Below are 19320 nucleotides of genomic sequence, written 5' to 3'. Positions count from 1 at the left end.
ACTTAACCTCTCTGGGCTTCAAGTGCGCTGCTGTAAACGAGAGAGACTCACTGAAGGAGATTTTAAGGAGATGAAAGATGTAGAGGTGCCAAGGGTAGGGGAAAGAGCGTGGGGAGGCAAAGAGTGATATAAGGGTTAGGACAAAAGTGCATCTGGCCAGAGCAGAGAGTCTGTGCTTGGTGGTACCCAGACTGTATCTCATGAAACCTTGGATCTGTGCCAGAGGCTGACACAGGGTCTAGGACAGAGGAGGTGCTCCATAAGCACTGACTGCACGGATGATGCACAGATGGATGAATGAATGGGTAGGTGGATAGGCAGATAGGTGGATGGATAGATGGATGGATAAGTGATAGCTGCATGGATAGGTAGGTGAGTGGGTGATGGATGGGTGAGTGGGTGGATGGATGGACAATTGAAAGGATGGATGGTTGGATCAATGGGTGAGTGGGTGTTGGATGGGTGAGTGGGTGGATGGGTGAGTGGGATGGATGAATGGATATTTCTTGAGCACTTACTATCTAATAATTATAACAACTATCCATTTTCTGGGAGCTTTGCATACCTTACTGTCCTCCTCTCTTCTTTCCTTCTTTTCAGTCAACAAATATTGAGCACCTCCTCTGCAAATACAATAATAAATAAAAACAGAGAGCATCCTTGCCCTCATGAAGCCTACGGTGTAGTGAGGGAGGAAAATATTAATGAAAGAATCACATAAATAAATGGAAAACTGCAGCTGTAATAAATATTTCAAAGTAGAGGTATTCAGTCATATGAAACCCTATAAAAGAGAGCTTTTGACCTAAGTTAGAGAGATCAGAGAAGACTTCCTTGATGCGGTCAAGGTTGAGTTAATGTATGAAGGACACATAGGAGTTAACTAGACAAAGGGAGGGAGAGAGGACCCTAGCAGAGGGATCAGCATGTACAAAGGCCCTGTGGTAGGAGAGGATGTGGCATGGCTAGGGCAGGGAGAGACTGAGGGGAACTATGGAAAGAGATGGGGCAGGAGAGCTAATGCGGGGTGGAGACAGGGACCTTAGGACCATATTAAAGGTTCAGCTCTCTCCTGGGAGCAACAGGAAGACAGTGAAGAGCTTTCATATGGAGAAGAGGAGGGAGGGTTGGGATGATTAGATGGCTGCTGCAGCGGTCCAGGCAAGAGAGAATGTGGACTTGGGCAAACCTGGTGGTTCTGGACTCTAGAGCAGCAGGTGAGCTTGAGAGCACCATAGGAGGTAATCAGGACAGGACCAGGTGACAGATTGGATTGCGGGGGGATGGGGGAGGAAGATGGCAAAGATGCCTCACAGGTTTCTGCTTTGTGCGGTTGGGTGCGATGATGTTTCCATTTGCTGAGACAGGAAACGCTAGGGGGACAACCAGGTTTGAGGACTGAGTTTGGAGGACCTTTGAGACAACTAGAGGAGGTGTTCGAAAAGTATTTGGCCCTATGGGGGGATCGCTGGGCTTCTTGCCGTCACCATGTGATGAGGAAATGAAAGCCCAGAGGGGTGAGATGGCCTAGGTAGTGTGACACAGTGGGTCCAGACCTGGCGTATACTAAGCAATGACCTGTCTTTCCAGAGTTTGAAGCAGAGGATGTGGACAGCCCAGAGAGTTCCAACTTGCCACTCAACTGGCCCCCGCAGCAGTATCCTCAACTGGACATGACTGAAGAGGAGCCAGATGAGGCCCTGGGAGGTCCTGAGGTCCAGGAAGCTGGAGAGAGCTCCCCAGGGTTGGGGTATGACACTGATCTCAGCTCGGGGAGCAATGGGAACACCAGCCCCATGGCTCTGGGCTGGGGTCAACCCACAGGCTGGGTGGCTTCTGACAAACAAGCCAGTAGAGACAAACTTCGAGAACATTCTGAGTCTGCCAGGTCATGGAGCAGTGGAACTGTGAACCTCAACCCCAGTGGCAGTCTGGATTCTACCTGGGAAGGAGAGACTGATGTCCCCCCGCCTGCTGCCCTGGCAGAAACTTCACCCCAGAGCTCCAGCCACCACCTCCTAAACCCAAACGATAGAACTGGAGGAAGCGTTACTCTGGCGACGGCCACGGAATTCCAGGAGTCCTCAGCCCCTCCAGCCCAGAGCGTCCAGTGTCCTGCAGATAGATGGAGGAGAGAAACCACCAGCCTCTCCTGCCCTCAGCCCGGGGACCAATCCTGGAAGCGGACACACATATCACCTAAGCCGCTCCCTTCCCGATTCACCGGCTCCATCAGCCCCCTGAAGTCTCCACCTAGGCCAGCTCGACAGGACAGGCCGCCGCCCAGGCCGGGAGCCACTCTGGCTGGTCACTCATCTTCCGACACCCCCAAGTACGGCCGGGGGCGGCTGAACTACCCACTCCCTGATTTCTCCAAGGTGGGACCCCGGGTGAAGTTCCCCAAAGATGAGACTTACCGCCCCCCCAAAGCCAGGAACCACAGCAGGCTGCCTGAGGGCCCTGCCAGGCCACTGATCTTCAAGTCACCTGCCGAGATTGTGCGGGAGTTGCTGTCAAACAGTGGAGAAGTCTGCCCGGGAGAGGACCCCCCTCCTACTCACCCCACCACCAGGTTACCCCAAGAATTTCAGACGCCCGAACAGGCCACCAAGCTGGTCCATCAGCTCCAGGTAAGCCCGACTCATTTCTACACCAAGGCACCTGTTGGTCTGGGTTGGAGGCTGGTCGGGGTGGGGGGCCTTGGGGCTCGGCCAGGGGTCCCCTGCGATGAGGACAGTCCCAAGCCCTTGGCTCAAAAAAGCAGTGATTGCACTCATGCTGCGAGGGTAGACCGTGTTTGTTTGTTTTTAACTCCTGCTATGAAAAGCTCAAGACATATACAAGAGAGAAAATAGTATGACGAACCCCCATGGACCCATCACCCAGCGCCTGGCAACCTTTTTCATCTATGGCCTCACCTGTTCCTCCTCTCACCCTACTGGAGTATTCTGAAGCAATGTTCAGGCTTCAAATCATTTACCCCCAAATATTTCAGTGTGTGTCTAAAGATAAGGAATCTCTCTTAAAGATAACCGTACTCTCAGCATACCTGAAACTTAACACCAATTCCTTAATATCAACCAACGTCCAGTCAGTGTTCACGTCTCCCACTCTGTCTCATAAATGGCTTGTTTATTTTGGTTTGTTCGAATCAGGATCCAAACACGGCTCAGATATTGCATGCGGTCGATGTGCCTTTTCAAGTCTCTGCGCACCACCTCCCCACCCTGCCTTTCTGTTTGCATTCTTTGTCAAATCTCTTTCTTCCTTGTAATTTATTTGTTAAGGAAGGGTTTCTGTCCTGTAGAGTCTCCCACACTTTGCGGTTTGCTGATACACTCTCCGATGTCTCTTCACGTGTCGCGTTGTCTTCTCTGTGTCCTGTGTTTTGCCCAGTTAGAGGCAGAGGCGTTTTCGAGTTGTCGTCGTCTGTTTATTTCCCCCCAGATCAGGAGCTCTGTGCCGGTAGGGATTTTTTTTGGCAAGAGCCCATCATAGGTGGTGCCTTCAGGAGGTGTAAACTGCTTGCTGGTGTCTCATTTGTGGTGTTAAGGACCCCTGATGGTCGTTGCCTTGATCCAGGCTTTCACTGGGGGGGACAGAGTGGTAGTATCCTAATGCTAGCATTCCTTCTGCATTTATTTGCGGGAAATCTTCTATAAAGTGAAACTTGCCCTCATCAACTATTTGGTTACCAAGGCCTCGTTCACATGGGAAAGACAGGAGAAACGCTTGATTCTGCCCTTCTAATTACCAGTGTTCAGAACAACGCGTCAGTTCCCTGGCCTCCTTCAAAGGCGACCAGTGACACTTGTTCTTGCTTTTCCCCCCGTAATGACTTGTTTTAAGAAGCTCTTCAGTTTTGTGTATGGCAAATCGTGACTCTGAGTAAAGGCAACCGTGATTTTCAAGTCTTTTCTACTTCCGGACGCTTAGATGATTCAATCAGCCATTAAAAAATACTCATTAAGCACATATTACTTAACTCCTGGGAACAGAGCAGTGGGGAAGACAGATGAGGGCAGGGAATTCGGACAAATAAGCAAGTAGCTACGGTTATGCGTCGAGGCGAACCAGTCCAAAGGCCCCCATCCCTGACTCACTGTCAGGGATGTAGAAGAAGGGATGGTGGAGGAGTTGTCCTGCCACCCCCGACCCCCCAGGAATTTGGCCGTGGGGGTCCGTATTGCACGTGAGCCTGAAGGGGTCTGCTGAGCTACCACTACAGAGCTCTTTCACTCCGAGGCACCCAGAGGCCCCCTTTGGGGAATGGGCTCCCTGCGAGGGGTCTCACAGTGAGGGGCCTGGTGCGTGACCTCACTGCACACCCCCATCTCCTGCAGGAGGGTTACCACAAGCTCCTCACCAAGTACGCCGAGGCCGAGAACACGATCGACCAGCTGCGCCTCGGAGCCAAGGTACTGGGCCCGGCGGGGTGGAGGGGGGGGCTCGGGAGACCCTGGGGATGGAGGAACCCGGTCCTTCCTTGTTCTACCACAAGGTCACTCTGTGACCTGGGGCGGTGACCTTGCCCTCTCCAGGCTCAATCTCCTTTACTGTTGATGAACTTTGAGTCCTTGAATGCTGGAATCCAGGGTGCCCAGGAGTTTTCACCGGAAGCTCTCTCCTTCTAGATGAGCTCCGGAGTGAGACCACCTGGGCACAACTCCTGGTTCCGTTACTGACTAGCTGTGTGACCTTAAGGAAGTTACCTGGGCTCTCGAGCCCCAAGGGCGTAGCACAGAATTTCTGCTCAACCCCTGAGGCTGATACTTGCCAGATCACACCTTTGCCTTTCTCCTGCCCCAACTTCTCACCCACAGCTTCTCTCCTCACTGAATGTCTAGTGTGGGGCTGGGGGCTGGGGGGGGCGGGGAAATCCACCACCCCTATCCTGCCCAGGCTCCACCCCGTCTAGGGGAAGCTGTGAATTCTGCACTTGGGCCCTTCCCCTTTTCTGAGGTGAGGCAGGAAGTGGGGCTCTCACAGCCCCTCCTGGTTTCCTGCTTACCTCTCCCCGCCTCTTGCCCCATCAGGCAGCAGTGGAGGAGGGGTGGGAGGTGGGGTGCAGAGACGCAGACCCTCCCTCTCACGACCGCCCCCCCCCAACCCGGGCTGTCCCCATCTCACTCCGAGACCTCTGCTCCTGCCAGGCCGCTGCTCTCCACCGTCTAGCGACGCTTCTTTTGTGAAGTGTCGCCGAGGCAGCCACGATGAGGAAACGAAAGAAGGGGCCCTGTTCTAGGAGCAGGACTTCCGCATCCCCATACGCACCTCCTGACCCAGGCAGCTCCTTTCCATCCTGGCCTCCTTGGGCACAACTGTAAAAGGGGGTTAATCGGGCCTCCTAGGAGCCAACGGGCTCCCCTTCCTCCCCGCCCCCCGCCCCATGTCTTAAGGCTTCTTCCACCTCTCTGAGGCAGTTTCAGGGGCAGAAGGGATGGGGATAGTAGAGGGCTTGGTGAGGCATCCTCTCCAGGGAAACCACATTTTCATGGCCGCAGGCTCCTAGAAGGTCCGAGGAGAAAGGAACTGGTCATGGGGTCCAAATCCTCAGCTCCCCTGTCTCACAGATCGGAGAATCAGGACCCCAGGAGGGGCATAGGTTGCCAAAGGTCAAGGTCAGGGTCAGAGGCTGGGAATATCTCCTCCCTCCCTCCTTTCCTTCCTTCCCGCTTTACTTATTTAAAGGAATGAGTTCGTGTGTGGAACATATGTACCTGGCATCTGGCAGGTTCCTCCTAAGAGTTAGGGAATATTATCGTGATTAATAGTATTAATATGAAGGTGTTCACTGGGTGCCCATGTGTGCCAGGCAGGGGGACACCATGGGGGCACAGCTGTGTGCGTCTCCCGGACACTCCCCTGTCCCAGTGGGGACTCACCACGTGCACCTACGCCGGCCTGGCTGGTGACCCAGACCCCTGCGTGTGTGAGGGGGCAGAGGAGGAGAGGTTGGAGAGGCCAGGAATGGTTCAGCACTAGCTCACCTGGTCTTGCTTTCTGGAAAAATGACTCCTTGGCCTGAGGGTTCTCCTCAAGAGGAGGGTGAGCACAGGTAAGCAGGACTCTTCCGGAAGCAGGACGATCCTCTCCGCGCCCTGGGAAGCAGTACAGGCAGGGCTGAGGAGGACGTGCAGCCCGAGTGGGGAGGGGCCTTGCTGGGCTCCACGGAGCCCGAGGGGGCCGAGATTCCAGCCGGGCTTCTCACTGTGTCCGGAGCTCTGTAGACTCTACCCCCGAAGGTTCGGGAAACCCCAGAGCAGCTCCCTACTCAGAGCCCTTGCCGGGGAGCCCAGTTCACAGAGGCGGAAGCGGTACTGCTCCCCCAGGCTGAGCTGGCTGACGTGACCTCCCCGGGGTCCACTGCACTCTGCTCAGAGCCCCCAGGGGAGGGCTGGACCCCAGGCTGGGGATGTGGCCCTAAACACCCAGGCCAGGCCTGGCTCTAGGGCAGCAGCAGTGGGTGGGGACCAGGGGAAGGAGACTGGCGTTTGCGGAGCAGTAAAAAGGTACCAGGCCCCAGGCTGAGTACGCTGCCAGAGTCATCTCATTTGATCCTCTTCACAAGGGGAAACTGAGGCTCAGCCGGGTGGGGTGGTTTGCTCAACATCCCACGGCTTGTAAGGGATTACAAGTGAGGGATTAAACTATGTTTGCCTGGTTCCAGAGTGGGCACTTTTTCCCCGTGCCTGGGTGTGCCCAGATCGGGCCCTGGCAATGGGTATGTGGCAGAGGCATGACAAGGGAGAATGATGATGTTACAGTGATAATATCAATAGTAAAACATGATGTGTACAGACCACTGTCCTCAGTCATTTACCATGGGGGAAACTGAGGCACAGAGCGATCACTCAGCAAGTAGGTGCCGGAGCTGGGGTCTGAGCCCAGTAGCCCACAGCCCACCCTTTTTTTTTTCACGTTTAACAGCTTATTTATTTTTTTAGGTTTAACAGATCCAGACTAAACGATTGTGAGCTCTGCCACTGGGGAAGCTGACCAGGGAGTTCCAGGGCCGGGCTGGGGTGGCACTACTGGATCCCGTCTGGGGTGCGGGCAGGGAACCAGGGCTGGTCAGGAGTCACTGCTCGGTGACTAGCTTAGGGCCAGAGTTTATGGGGGTGTCCTGCATTCGCAGCTGTGTTGCCACCTCCCTCCAGCTGTTGTAGGGGGATCTGGAGGGGCTGAGACCGGAAATTACCCCAGAAAGAATCAGGGGGGCTGACATAAAACTGCCTTTCCTAAAGTGTGTGTTCTGATGGCCGCCTGGTGGAGGTGAGGGTGGGAGGGGGAGGGGGGAGGGGGAGGGGAGGGTAAGGATGTGGGGGAGGGAGGAGAGGCGCGGGGGAGGTTTGTGTGTTTGGAGGAGTTGGGGAAGCATTTCCTAGTCTCTCCACTCCCCGCCCCATTCATAAAGCCCATTAGCATTTTAAAGGCTGTGAGGAACCCATCTGTGCTGAGATTAGTCAGTTATTTAACCCTGTGTTTCCCCGCACTCGTCTACCGTTCCCTGCTTAACGCCCCTGAGGGAGCCAATCCAGCCTCAGCGAGCACCGTGGGACACCCTGGTTTAAACGGGGACCCTGGGGGTGGGTCCTGCCCACCAGAGACGGGTCCAGGAGGGACAAGCCTGAGCAGCTCGGCAAACCCACACTCACCCCAGCTCCCCGCTTCCCAGGCCTCTGCACGGGCCTTTGGTCCCTCTGTGCAAACAGAGGTGCTCAGAGCAGTTTGTTCCTGTTGCTCCCCCAGGTTGGGCCTTTGGTGGACCCGGGCTGCGGCTGGCCGATGGGTGGGGCAGGGGGAGAACGCAGGAGGACCGGGCCTCCCCCAGATTTGGGTCACCTTGGGAGGAGAGGGGTGCTGGTGGGCAAGTCCCCACAGGCGGGCCTGAGCAGATGGCCAAGGGGATTATTAAAATCCAGCTTTGTTCTCATCAGAGGCTGGGCCTGAAAGAGGCGGGGAGGCAGCAGGGGCCCAGCCACGGCTGAGCCATTGTCCCTCACTTTGGAATAGATTTTTCTGCTACAGCCAGGACGTGAAGAGCAGCTTAAGCAGGGAGAGGCTGCCTTCTGTGGGCCTGGGAGCCCACCCTGAGCTGCCCACTCCTGACCTTAGGGTAGCAGAGGGCAGTAAGATAGGCAGCCTGACGTCATGAGGACCAGGGGACACTGAGGCAACATAGGAGAGTAGCTTTTTTAGGGACCTGCCTCCATGATGGCCACATACATGACAATGGTGATGGTGATGGTGATGGTGGTGATGGTGATGGTGATGGTGATGGTGGTGATGGTGATGGTGGTGATGGTGATGGTGGTGGTGATGGTGATGGTGATGGTGATGGTGGTGATGGTGATGGTGATGATGGTGATGATGGTGATGGTGATGGTGATGGTGGTGATGGTGATGGTGATGATGGTGGTGATGGTGATGGTGATGGTGGTGGTGATGGTGATGGTGATGGTGGTGATGGTGGTGATGGTGATGATGGTGATGGTGATGGTGGTGATGGTGGTGACGGTGATGATGGTGATGGTGATGGTGATGATGGTGATGGTGATGGTGGTGATGATGGTGATGGTGATGATGGTGATGGTGATGGTGATGGTGATGATGGTGATGGTGATGATGGTGATGGTGATGGTGATGGTGATGGTGATGATGGTGATGGTGGTGATGATGGTGATGATGGTGGTGGTGGTGATGGTGATGGTGATGGTGGTGATGATGGTGATGGTGGTGATGGTGATGGTGATGGTGGTGGTGATGGTGATGGTGGTGATGGTGATGGTGGTGATGATGGTGATGGTGATGATGGTGGTGGTGGTGATGGTGATGGTGATGGTGATGGTGATGGTGATGGTGGTGATGGTGATGGTGATGGTGATGGTGATGATGGTGATGGTGGTGGTGATGGTGATGGTGATGATGGTGATGGTGGTGATGATGGTGATGGTGATGGTGATGGTGATGGTGATGGTGATGGTGATGATGGTGATGGTGGTGGTGATGGTGATGGTGATGATGGTGATGGTGGTGATGATGGTGATGGTGATGGTGATGGTGGTGGTGATGGTGATGGTGATGATGGTGATGGTGGTGATGGTGATGGTGGTGATGGTGATGGTGGTGATGGTGGTGATGGTGATGATGGTGATGGTGATGGTGATGATGGTGATGGTGATGGTGGTGATGATGGTGATGATGGTGATGGTGGTGGTGATGGTGATGGTGATGGTGGTGATGGTGATGGTGATGGTGATGGTGATGATGGTGATGGTGGTGGTGATGGTGATGGTGATGATGGTGATGGTGGTGATGATGGTGATGGTGATGGTGATGGTGATGGTGGTGGTGATGGTGATGGTGATGATGGTGATGGTGGTGGTGATGGTGATGGTGATGATGGTGATGGTGGTGATGATGGTGATGGTGATGGTGATGGTGGTGGTGATGGTGATGGTGATGGTGGTGATGGTGGTGATGGTGGTGATGGTGGTGATGGTGGTGATGGTGATGGTGATGGTAATAGTTATAATATGGAGAATGATGAATGTGGGGGTGGTGGCTGCTATTTAATGAGCCCTCACTTTGTGCAGACAGGTGAGTTCAGTCAGCTGCTCTAGCACTCAGAGGAGGGTGGTGGTAGAGCCTCAGTGTGAACCCAGGCACTGCAGAGCTCACGCGCTAAGCCAGAGATCAGCAAACTTTCTCTGTAGAGGGCCAGATAGTGAATATTTTCAGCTTTGTGGGCCATCTATTCTCCATGGTAACAACTCATCTCGGCTGTTACAGGATGAAAGCAACCACAGACGATACAAAAGCAAGCGAGCGCGGCTGTGTTCACTAAAACCTTGTTCACTCAAACAAACCATAGTTGCCAACCCCTGCTTTAAACTGCTTGGGTCTTTAACTTCAGAAGGTCTTCCTTGGCCATCTCCCTGACTCTCTACTTCTCTCCCAAACACTAGACTATTTACCATATGAAATCCATCCTCAAATGTTGGAGATGTGCTACAACTGAGAGATAATTCCTTTACTTGTTGATTGACTCATTCACTCAAACAGTCATTAATTGCAGTTATTATCAATGTAATGATAATTATTGGAAATATTTTTATTAATAACAAATATTAATTATATTACTGTAATATAATTATACTTGTTCTGTGTTAAATATTAGATTGATTACAATATCATTATGGTATATTATAACAAATATTATTAATAAAATCATTAATATGGAAAACCATAGACTTTGGGGTCAAAGCAGAGTTATAATCCCAGCCCAAGGATTTTTCAGCTGGAGATTTTGAGTAAGTGACTCAACCTCTCTGAGTCTCAGTTCCCTCTTCTGTAAGATAGGCATATGGTCCCTCCCTCTCAGGACTGCCATAAAGAGAGAATGAAAGGATATATAAGCCCTTGGCCCAGTGTTTGGCCCCCACCCAAGGGTTCCACTAAAAGGTATTATTTATTATACAAAGGCATGTTTGTTGAGCGCCTGAATGATGGCATGAATGAAGGTGAGGCCTTTTGGGTGGGTTGGCCCCAACCCTTGGCTCTGCTGTGCCTCTCCTCCCTTAAAGGTGAACCTGTACTTGGACCCGCCCCAGCCCAGCCACAGCATCCACACGGGGACGATGCCCCAGGGGACCAAGGTCTTGTCCTTCACCATCCCACAGCCCCACTCTGTAGAGCGGTGGCCAGGCCCCGCCAAGGGCCTGCAGACCTCTGAGGCTTCAGGTGAGTCTGGGAGAGGAGATGTGGCTGAAGGGCTCCTCTGTTGTAACCCTGCTCTAGGGACACTTGGTTCACCCTGGGGTGGCACTGGCTTCAGGCCAGGGGAGGGAGGGAGGTGAGGCCCCTCTCTGGGCCCTGTGACTTGAAGAGGTCAAATGGAGATGTAGAAAGTGTCTGCTTTGAGCCAGAGCAGCCTGGGCGAAGCCCTAGCTCTGCCACCTAGCAGCTGTGTGATCTCGGACGAGTTGTATGACAAAGAGCATCGTCACTGTAGAGCCCTCACCCGGTGAGGTCCCCACTGGTGTTACCCCACTGACAGTCAAGGAGACCGAGGCTCAGAGAGGTGAGGACATGTAAAAGGTCACACTGCTATGGGGGAGGGTCAGCATTTGAACCCACATCTTTCCGAGTTGGAGCCCACACTATTGACTGGAAACCCAGAGGCCTGGCTTGGCTCTAGCTGTGTCATCTGGGGCTGATCCACACCTTGTTCTCTCCTATAAATGGGGACAACACTGCCCAGGCCCCTCCCTCAGGTCGATGTGAAGATGGCACGATCGTGAGATGGCTGAGCTTTCATTCGAGGATGGAGGTGGTGGATTTGAGGTTCAGCAACTGTCTCTCAGCCCCAGGAAGGACTGTTCTTGGCCCCAGCATTTAGTGGTTGTATATTCCAGGGTGGCCATCAGCTGAAGGAGACCTGAACCCCTCCTCACCCCCCAGCACACCCGCCCTAGGGTGGCTTCCGGACGACCCGGGCATCACCCAGGACCAGCCCTCAGCGGAGCAGGCCCAGGAGCTGACTTCTCGGGCCAGTCAGTTCCTTGCCAAGGTGAGTGGAGCCCCAGCTTTGCCCACGAGAGATGGAACTCACCTGGAGAAAGCAGAGCCTCTGCCCGCTTGGATGAGGGGCTGTCTATGAGGCTCGCTCATTATTCCCCTGCTGGAGTTAACTTGGAAACAGAGCCTCCCTGACCCTGGTTTTAGAGACCTCCTGGCTCCAGCCTCCTCCTTGTCACCCAGTGCTAGATTTAACTCCCTTTTTGGCATTGTGTCTCATCAAACTCTCTCTAATTGTGCTTGAAACTATCTCCGGTTTCACTTCTGGGGGAGACTCCCTGCTTTTTCAGGATTCTGGAAGGGTTACGGAACCTCTACTCTACCTTCTCCTCTTTAGGATAGATCACCTCACTTCCTTAGTTCCTTTCGTTATGGAAATCAATCCTCAGTCACTTCTCAAGGGGCCTTTATATTTTCATCCAAATAACTATGAATTGTTTGCAGGTCTGTTTATAACTATACACTTGGCCTTATTCCAAAAGAACTTTAAAGCAGCTTAGAAAATACATGCATTGTAACCACATACTGAAAACGGAAGTGAGGAAACTGGGGCAAAGGGGAAGTAAGGATAGGAAAAAAAATAAAAGGAACTTAGGGAGAAGTGAATAAACAAAATGCTCTGCTGGACCCTGAATGCTTTATCAGATTCACATTTGGTTTTGAGCTTCCTAGTTGTCAATGCAGAAAGGGAAATGCAATACATACATCACCATGTCCATAAAACAAATTCTTTCAAAGAAACACCACCATTCTTTCTTCCCTTCCTTCCTTCCTTTCCTTCTTTCTTGTTTGTAACATCTTTATTGAGATATAATTCACATAACATACAATTCAGTCATTTAAAGTTAATGCTTCAGTGGCTTTTAGTGTATTCACAGTTGTGCAGCCATCAACACCATCAAGTTTAGAACATTTTCATCGCCCACTAAGAAACTGCCTATGCATTAAGCAGTCACCCCCCATTCCCCTTCCCCCCAGGCCCTGGCAGCTGCTCATCTACTTTCTGTCTCTTTGGGTTTACCTATTTTGGACATTTCCTATAAATGGATTCATGTAGCATTTGTCCTTTTGTGTCTGGCTTCTTTCACTTAGCATAATGTTTTCAAGGCTCATCCATGTTGTAGCAGCATGAACTTTATTCCTTTTTATCACCGCCATTCTGGGTCCTGTAACTGGAGAGATGTTTCTCTGTGTGCTCTAAAGTAAAGCAAAGCCAAGGTCACCACATTGAGCAAAATCTGGGGCACCAGCTGACCCCTAATGATCCAGGCTGCCCTGTCCATACAGGAGCCACTGGTCAGGTGGCTAGTGAGTACTTGATATGTGGCCACTCCAAATTGAGATGTTCTGTAAGTGTAAAACACATACTGGCTTTCAAAGACTTTGTGCAACAAAAAGAATATAAAATTTTCAATGTATTTTTTTACATTGATTACATGTCAAGATAATATTTTAGGTTTATAAAATATATTATTAAAATTAATTCACTTGTGTCTTTTCACATTTTTAGTATGGCTCCTGGAAAGTTTTAAATTACATATGCAGCTTGCATTACATTTCTATTTTATGTTATATAAATTATATAATGTAATTATATTAGGTAAATTTCTATGTTATATTTTGGCACTGATCTAGAGCTTTCCTAGAAATGCTAAAAATCTTCAAATTGTCTTTGCCATTTTTTTCTAATTAAAAAATTTTTGTAACAGTAATAGATACCCATGGTAAAGACCCTCACACAGGACAAAGAATATATTCAGTGAAATCTTTTCTTCCCCTCTTGCCCTTCTGCTTCATGCAAAATATTTAATGCACACACATGCATTTATAGAAATGGTCACATGAGTATGTACACTATAATGTACCTTGACTTTTTTTTTTTAATTTATTTTCAAATGTGGTGTCAGGGAGAATGTCCTGACTCAAATTTTGCAGTAATTGAATATAAACTTAATAACTTTGCTTGCAAATTTTTTTTTTTTGCGGTACGCGGACCTCTCACTGTTGTGGCCTCTCCCGTTGCGGAGCACAGGCTCCGGACGCGCAGGCTCAGTGGCCATGGCTCACGGGCCTAGCCGCTCGTGGCATGTGGGATCTTCCCGGACTGGGGCATGAACCCGCGTCCCCTGCATCGGCAGGCGGACTCTCAACCACTGCGCCACCAGGGAAGCCCTACCTTGACTTTTTTAATGTCCCAAATATGAATATTTCTGGGTAGCCAATAAATTCACTTTGTTCAAAGTTCAGAGGATACATATAGTAGAAAACCTTCCTCCCATCTTTGTACCTGCCCACCACCCAGTTCTCCTCCCTAGAAGCAATTAATATTTTAGTCTCTTGCATCCTTCTAGAGATAGTTTATAATATACCTTCTAGAGATAGTTTATAATACATAAGCAACTGTGTTTGTATTTTTCCTTCTTTGTTCTCTCCGTATCTTATACAGATGGTAGCCTACCATAAGCACTGTCCTGTACCTTGATTTGATGCTGAAAAGTAGGCCTTGGAGGCATTTACACATGAGAATACACACATGTGCCCTCATCTTCTGGATGGCTGCATACCGTTCCACAGATAGGCATTCAGACTGTTTCCTGTTGCCCCATGCCCACCACGCTGCTGTAGGTTTCATGCACAGGAGTAAGTGCGCTTTGCTGTCAATAAATTCCTGGAGGTTCCACTTTGATTTTTCCCAAGGCTGCCATGGCCCAGGCCAGTGGTGAAGCTTTTCTGGCACCCGCCTCTCCGTGCTTGTCAGAAAACCCACATCCCAAGGCAGGGCCCAGCTCTCCGCACCAAAGTGTAACCGTGGCTAAGTGTGGGAGTCTGTAGGACTTACCTTCTGAGTCTGGATTAATGGAGCGTGTTTCCTTCCCTTTCCAATTCCCAGATGGAGTCCTTTGTAGAACTGCTGCAAGCAGGACAGCTGACACCCCAGGACCAACTCAAGGTACTGCCCACTTCAAGAGATGCCCTTGGAGCTGCCAAGACAGGTGCTCTGTCTCCCATGGCACAGGCTCTGAAGCCTCATTTGCTGTAAGACAGACCAGAGAATCCCAGACGTCGTGTCTCCTTTTAGAACAAACAGCCCCTGATTAGCTTTCCAAGATAATGATCGTTATATCACAATAGTCACCATTTATTAAGCCAAGATGCTGGTGTGCCAGGCACTGTGGTAAGCCCTTGATGTACATTATTTCATTTTATCACCATAAAAACCCGGCAAGGCAGTCACAGTCATCACCCCCATTTAACTGGGATGAGCTGAAGCCCAGAGAGGCAGCTGGAAGGCCACGCAGCCAGTAGACGGCACAGCCCAGACCCAGGTCTGTCTGATTCCCAAGTCCAGGGTTTTAATCGTTGCCCTGCACAGCTTCCCACGGATTATATTGCCTGTCGGCGACCAGGAAAAGGCCTTTTCTTTTTATAATTTTCCTTATTATAAAAGTAATTGCTAAAATGAAAACTGGGGGGAAAAGGGAAAGAAACCCCTAATCTAACCATTATTGGCTTACTTCCTTCTGGGCTCTCGTATTTCTAGATAACTGTGGTCATATATAAAATTTAGATTTCTTATACATCAGCCAGGGTCCCAAGAAGACGGAGCTCTCAGAGCTGCGGGTGTAGGGATCAGTGAAGGGACTGTTAGCTGGGGTGTGGGCAGCAGCCTCAGGGAGCCCGACCAGGGACAGGGAAGCCCGGGGACTAGAGCCTGCCAGGAGCAGTTCCCTCCCAGGTCTCTTTCCTCCCGCCCTGTGACCTCTAATAGATGCCTCCCCTAGACAGGCCCCAGGGGAAACCAGCTGATGCTCCAGGCTCCGAGCGGGGTGGGGAGAGGAGCTGAGGGAGGGTGAGTAGGGCAAATGCAACGCACTTGGTTTGATAGTTTTTACTGTTAATATTGTGTTACCAAGCATTATGTCACCATATAGATGTTACACACATTCTCCAATTACAAAATGTGATATGGATTGTACTATCTCACTGAGTGGATGATCAAGGACCTTGAAAATCAAAACCATTCTTTTTCTTCCCCCCCTCCTGATTCCCCCATATGCAGGGAGATTGAGAGCTGTTGGAAGATAAAGTTTGACAGGGGGCTGGACTCTAAGTTGTCCTTGGCCTCAGCCTATCGTCAGCATAAGATGAGTGAGATGAGGATGATAAAAAGCCAGGGATAATGAGCCCACCTCCCATAGTTTTAACCTCCCACGAGTTAGCTACGATCATGTTTACCGTGGGGACCTAGCATAATCATTGGGACCATGAGCTCTGGAGCTAGAGGGCCTGGGTTCATATCCCGACTCTGTGTGACCTTCACTGACTTAAGTAATCTCTCTGTGCTGTAGTTGCATCCTGTTTAAATGAAGATGGTAAGTTACCCTCTCATTAGGCTTATGTTGAGGATCAAATGAATAATGCAAAGGGCTTTACACAGAGCCTCAGTGCTCATAAATGTTAGCTGTCATTATCAACAGTGTGATGGTGATGATAATACCATCTGTTGTGATAGTCTATAAGGATTTGGGAAAAGAACGACTAATGTTCCAAAATCCGCTGTTCTGAGAATCGAGGATGAGGATCTAAGGTGTCTCAAGTACTAGGTCCTTATGGGGATATAGCGATAGCATATTTGACACTATGACCATCATGGAACATTGGGTTCTTGTAGGTCTACCCAGGAAGGACTGGTACCCTCCGGGGCTGGTGCCAGTGCTCTAAGCCATGCCTCTGCCATACCAATCTGATGGCAGGGAGATTGACCAGAGTGAGCAGCCTCCAGAGGGTACCAACCCCAGCCTTCCAGATATTCCGGGGCCCGGAGGCCTCCACAGTCCCAGAATCCCATGCCCCTCCCCTCCCCCAAAGAGCTGTCTCGTCCACTGTGTCTGCAAGGGTGGAGCCCACGGGGGCTGGGCACCCAAGTCTTCCTGGCCTGTCTGGTTTCAGGTCTTCCAGCAGCTAAAGGCTGTCCACGCGGCCTTGGAGGAGGAGTATCTGAAGGCCTGCAGGGAGCAACACCTGGCCCAGCAGCTTGCCGGCTCCACGGGGACGCCCGGGAGATTTGATCCCGGCAGGTACATGCTGGGGAGAGAGGCCTCCAAGGACAGAAGGGTCAGGCCCTGCGTTCCCACCAGGAGGGGGACAGTTTGTCCTCATAATTCACACACTAGGGGAACAGGGAGAAGTCCTATCCCAATTAACAACATGTCCAGATGGGGGATACTTGAAGGCTGAGATTTGTGTCCTTTTGGAACTCCCTTCAATGAGAAGTGACCTTGGAGATAAGAGTTAAAGCCCCTCATTGGACAATGGGGAAACTGAGGCCAGAGGGGGCAGGGGTTTACTCAAGCTCCTGCAGCCACATGGTGGCAGAAGGGGACTCAGGCTGAGGCCTCCTTATTCCCAGCGGCGTCCACTTTCACCTTGTTGATTTTGCTCTCCACATAATCTAGATTATGATGTCAGATGCACTCTCCACGGGCATCTCTGGGGCCTCTGCTCTGAAGCACAGCCTCCCAGACCTGCCTGATGTTTCCTCATTCCAGGGAGCTGGAGGCAGAGATATTCCAGCTGGGAATTCGCCTGGATGAGCTGAAGGACCACATAGACCAGAACCAGCAGGAACCTGAGCCAGCTGGGTCAGACTTGGCTCTGGACAGCTCCCCAGCTGTGCCCTCCCCCCTCCAGCCAACGGGCCTGCCCCCTCCTTTGGAGCAAGCCCCCATGCCCGCCATCCAGACCCTCTGCCCTGAGGTACCTCTTTGCCCAACCGTATTGGACTGTTCCTTCATTCACTGTTTTCTCCATTCATTAACTTCTTCATGACATATCTGAGAAGTTTGTACCATGTGCCGAGACTCATGACACATGGTGGGAATTCAGTAGAAAACAACTGAAATAATAGGTGGCCTGTACCCTCATGGAGTTTTCTGTCTAGTTGAACTAGTTACCCAGTTACTTAACTATAATTTTGATCAGTGCTCTGAAGGAGAATTATGAGGTTCTATGAGAGTAGATAACAGGGTAACATATCTGAGTTTAGGGGGTCAGAGAAACTTTCCTTGAGGAAGTAATGTTTAAATGAGATCTGAGGGTGAGTAGGAATTACTAGGTGCAGAAAAGCCATCTGGCAGGAAAAACAGCCTGTGCAAAGGCCCTGTGGTTTAGAGTATGGACCCTGAGGAGGGCAGTTGTCTAAGAGGCAGGGGAGACAGGCAGGAGAGGGGAGGAGGCTGGGGAGGCAGACAGGGGCCTCAGGATGTATGTGTGTGAGTCACATCAAGGGGATGGTCTTAAACTCTGCTGGGTTTTTCAGCAGGAGAAGATACCAGAGGATTTGCAGGTAGGTCAGAAGCGGGGAGGTGGCGGGGCAGATGGAGAGACGTGCATGGACTTGAGAGAGGTTTAGAAGGTACATTTGACTGGACTTGGATTGGTGATGAGAGGAAAGGAGCAAACGATGACCTCCAAGCTGCTAACTTTTAGTCCTGGGTGAATATGGGGACTATTCACAGAGGTGGCGACACTAGAGAAGGGCTGTACATGGAAGGGGCTTTGTAGAATTCTCTCTAGCCCACGTCACAACCCCATGAGAGACAATCAACTCGAGTGCATCATCTTGAGGGGCTCCCCTGCTCCCATGGTGAAGGTGTTTTGAGGGGCTGGGTGTCCATGTTGGAATGGAAATCTGGGTTCAAATCTAGGCTCTGCCCCTCACTTCTGTGTGACTTTAGGCAAGTCATTTGAGCCTCAGTTACCTGTCTGTGAAATGGGTTGTAATAACCTAGGTACTGGTGGGATTGTTGTGAAGTGATGTCTGTACAGCGCCTGGCACGTAGCAGGGGCTCAGTCAATGGCAGTCAGTATCAAAGATCGCATGACCCAGTCCCTACTTGTGCACACATAAAAGGATGATAGGTTAGTGAACCGAAACTATTTCTTACTCTTTGGCACCCAGCATGAGCCTGGCATAAGGTGGGTCCTTAAAAGGTGGTCTCAGATGTCTGCTGAATCTCTGCCCCTCCTCCTTTCTGGCCCCAGCTCGACGCCATCAACGCTGGCCTCCACCCATTGCACGTGAACTTGGATCTGAGCGCTACCAGCAATGAAGTAGAGGACAGGCTGCTGGGCCTCCCGACCCCGCTCGGGCACAAGGAGCTGCGGGTGGAGCACGATTTCCACGGCCTCCTAGAGCGGTGAGTGCCCACCAGGAGTGAGGCCAGGGTGGTGGGTCCAGTGGTGGGACCTTGCTGGCCCTGCTGGGCAGAAGTCACGCCCCTCTGTGTTCTTCTGCAGGTACCTCAGTGTGAAGTCTCTCCCAGAAGCCCTGAGGCTGGAGGAGGAGGGGGAGGGACAGGGCCACACCCTGGAAGTTGAGGGGCCAGCTTCAGCTCCAGGAAAAGCAGCGGCCACCAGGCTCCACACCAGACAGCCCCCAGCACAGGCTGAGAGAAGTCACGGGGGCCCCGTCGAGTATGTCAATGAGCCTTCCCCGCTTGTCCCACACCAGCTCAGAAACCGCAGGGGTGGAAATTGTCATAGTGAGCTAGACAGTTTAGAAACGGCCTTCCTGACCTGTAGCTCAGTGTCTCTCCAAAACGTGCAACATATACCATTGATAGCATTTGAAATGATTGGGTGTTGTGGGACGAGGCTTCTGGTAGGACAGATGCAGCATTAAATAACATTACTTTCCTTCTCAGTCTCAGACATTCCATGGACATCAAGGAGAAA

At 51.4% G+C, this 19320-nt stretch overlaps 1 protein-coding gene across 6 annotated transcripts in view; it reads left to right on the top strand.

Annotated features, from left to right (window-relative positions):
- AKNA (AT-hook transcription factor) overlaps window positions 1-19320 on the top strand; it is a 44474-nt gene that overhangs the window by 7164 nt on the left and 17990 nt on the right. For all 6 annotated transcript variants that reach the window (XM_089913657.1, XM_089913658.1, XM_022578940.3 and 3 more), the window contains 9 exons: window positions 1591-2630; window positions 4344-4418; window positions 10590-10746; window positions 11421-11575; window positions 14474-14533; window positions 16534-16661; window positions 17133-17340; window positions 18628-18782; window positions 18883-19059. In XM_089913657.1, the coding sequence (XP_089769783.1) occupies window positions 1591-2630; window positions 4344-4418; window positions 10590-10746; window positions 11421-11575; window positions 14474-14533; window positions 16534-16661; window positions 17133-17340; window positions 18628-18782; window positions 18883-19059 (2155 nt within the window). The remainder of the gene's footprint in view (window positions 1-1590; window positions 2631-4343; window positions 4419-10589; window positions 10747-11420; window positions 11576-14473; window positions 14534-16533; window positions 16662-17132; window positions 17341-18627; window positions 18783-18882; window positions 19060-19320) is intronic.

The sequence above is a fragment of the Delphinapterus leucas genome, chromosome 6, assembly GCF_059928025.1.
Source record: "Delphinapterus leucas isolate spDelLeu-1000000601 "Yukka" chromosome 6, BTC_Dleu_Yukka2, whole genome shotgun sequence".
NCBI lineage: Eukaryota > Metazoa > Chordata > Mammalia > Artiodactyla > Monodontidae > Delphinapterus > Delphinapterus leucas.
The sequence above is the reverse complement of the archived record's forward strand: the minus strand, read 5'-3'. Positions and strand labels throughout refer to the sequence as shown.